Source organism: Fonticula alba (assembly GCF_000388065.1).
Source record: "Fonticula alba strain ATCC 38817 unplaced genomic scaffold supercont2.6, whole genome shotgun sequence".
Classification (NCBI taxonomy): domain Eukaryota; order Rotosphaerida; family Fonticulaceae; genus Fonticula; species Fonticula alba.
The window spans coordinates 1,527,663-1,529,354 of record NW_009242976.1 but is presented as its reverse complement, the minus strand read 5'-3'; the positions used below and the strand labels follow the sequence as shown (position 1 = coordinate 1,529,354).

At 67.5% G+C, this 1,692-nt stretch overlaps 2 protein-coding genes across 2 annotated transcripts in view; both read left to right on the top strand.

Annotated features, from left to right (window-relative positions):
- Positions 1-408, top strand: part of H696_03998 (hypothetical protein) — a gene marked incomplete at both ends in the record, with an annotated part of 1,147 nt that extends 739 nt beyond the window's left edge. The window contains 2 exons of the mRNA XM_009497866.1: positions 201-251; positions 308-408. Coding sequence (XP_009496141.1) covers positions 201-251; positions 308-408 — 152 coding nt within the window. The remainder of the gene's footprint in view (positions 1-200; positions 252-307) is intronic.
- A 287-nt stretch (positions 409-695) lies between these two features.
- H696_03997 (minichromosome maintenance protein 3) overlaps positions 696-1,692 on the top strand; it is an 8,554-nt gene continuing 7,557 nt past the window's right edge. The window contains exons 1-3 of the mRNA XM_009497865.1: positions 696-947; positions 1,105-1,315; positions 1,446-1,634. Of these exons, the coding sequence (XP_009496140.1) occupies positions 756-947; positions 1,105-1,315; positions 1,446-1,634 (592 nt within the window). The 5' untranslated portion in view covers positions 696-755. The remainder of the gene's footprint in view (positions 948-1,104; positions 1,316-1,445; positions 1,635-1,692) is intronic.

Sequence of the window (1,692 nt, the reverse complement as noted above, 5' to 3'; positions counted from 1 at the left end):
GCGCCCTCCCCGGCCAACCCGCGGCTGGCGTCGGTCGGGAACCGGGAGGAGGGGGGGAGGTTCCTTCACACTTTCCCAGGGGGAGGGAGGGGCGCTCACGGCCGGCACTCGATGCACGTGTGTTTGTATGAGCAAAGTAGATTGCTCCCGGGAAAGGGCCGCACGCGGACTCGTTGCCCCGGCCCGTTGCTCGCCGACAGGGGAGTCCCGTGGGTTTGGAGGAGCCAGCGACCCCTTCAGTGGGTCGCCGGGTGCCTGTGTGTCTGCCCCCCCCCCCCCCCCCCCGGCCACCCTCCCCCGATGGGAGGCCATCTCATTGCCCGTATGCCTGGTGCCGAGCGTCGGGCGGCGCCCAGGGGGACGAACTCCGGGGGCTGTCGTCGGTGTAAGATGGCCCCCCCTGTCTGAAAGCCACGGCTCGATCCCGGACTTGCGCCTTTCCCGTGGCTTCTTCTTCCTGCCATGATCTGTCTCATAATCAACACCCGTGTCTTGGCTCGTCAGCTGGCGTGGCACACCTCTTGCTGGATTCCACCGGCCCCCGGCCCCGGGAGGCCTCCTGGCAGTACTCCGGCACACGCCCACGCGAAAGCCCCCCCCCCCCCCCCCCCGTGCCTCGTTCCTGGCCCCAGCGGGGCACCAAAGAGCGGGCACCTTCCCGACCCAGGCCGTCGTCGATTCCCTCACTGTCCTCCCCGGCCCCCTCCCCCTTCTTTGCTCACCTATTACCGGGCAGCTACCTTCCCGGTCTTCTGATGATGGGCCAAAACACCTTGCCTGTCCCGGACCAAAAGCCGGCGCTGCTGTTGCCCCTGACGGCCGGCGCAGTTGGTGCTGGCTGCATCGCCGCCATCGGCATGCTCTCCACTTCGGCCGCGGCCGGGATCCTTGCGGTCATCGTCTGCGGCACCCTGTTCGTGGCCAACATCTACATCACCAATCGCAGGGTGCGACCTTGATCGTGTGGCTTTGCTTGTTCCTGCCCTCCCCCCGCTGCCGGCCTCGGTCGCTGCCCTGGATGTCTGCACCCGGCCATCGGTGTGGCTCACCAACTCACCTCCCCCCCCCCCCCCCTACCCGCCCTGTTCCCTGTCCCGAGCGCAGAAATTCCCAGCCATCCTCCAGCTGCCCTCGCGCCCCTGTTCCCTGCTTATGGGTCACATTGGCCTGGTCCCGAGGGACCCCAAAAAGCAGGAGGCCCATTTCACGGCTCTCTCCTGCCACCCCAACACCCCGGGGTATGGGCAGTTTTGGATTGGCCCCATCCCCGGGGTTGAGGTCTACTCGCCGAATGCCATCAAGGCCGTCATCGGTGGTGCGCGCGACGCGCCGAGTCCCCCACGCCCCCTTGTCCACTCGCCGCAGTGGTTGAAAGTACAGCCATGTTCTGACCGAGATCCCCTGGGGATGCCTCTTCTCTTGGCTCACACCCGGCGCGGTGCCAGCTTCGCAGATGGCCAACGCGGCGAAGTCCTTCTCGTACGACCTGCTGGCGAATTGGCTCGGGCCCGAGGGGATCCTGCTGAGCGATGGCGGACCCCGGTGGCAGCACTACCGGCATCTCCTGAGCCCGGTCTTCCAGCACCAGGAGGCCCTGCGCGGCCCCTTCTACGAGGTGATGCACGAGCAGGTGGGTGTGATGGCCGACCGGCTGCACGCCCTGCACCGAGGCAACGAGCAGGCCAGGCAGTC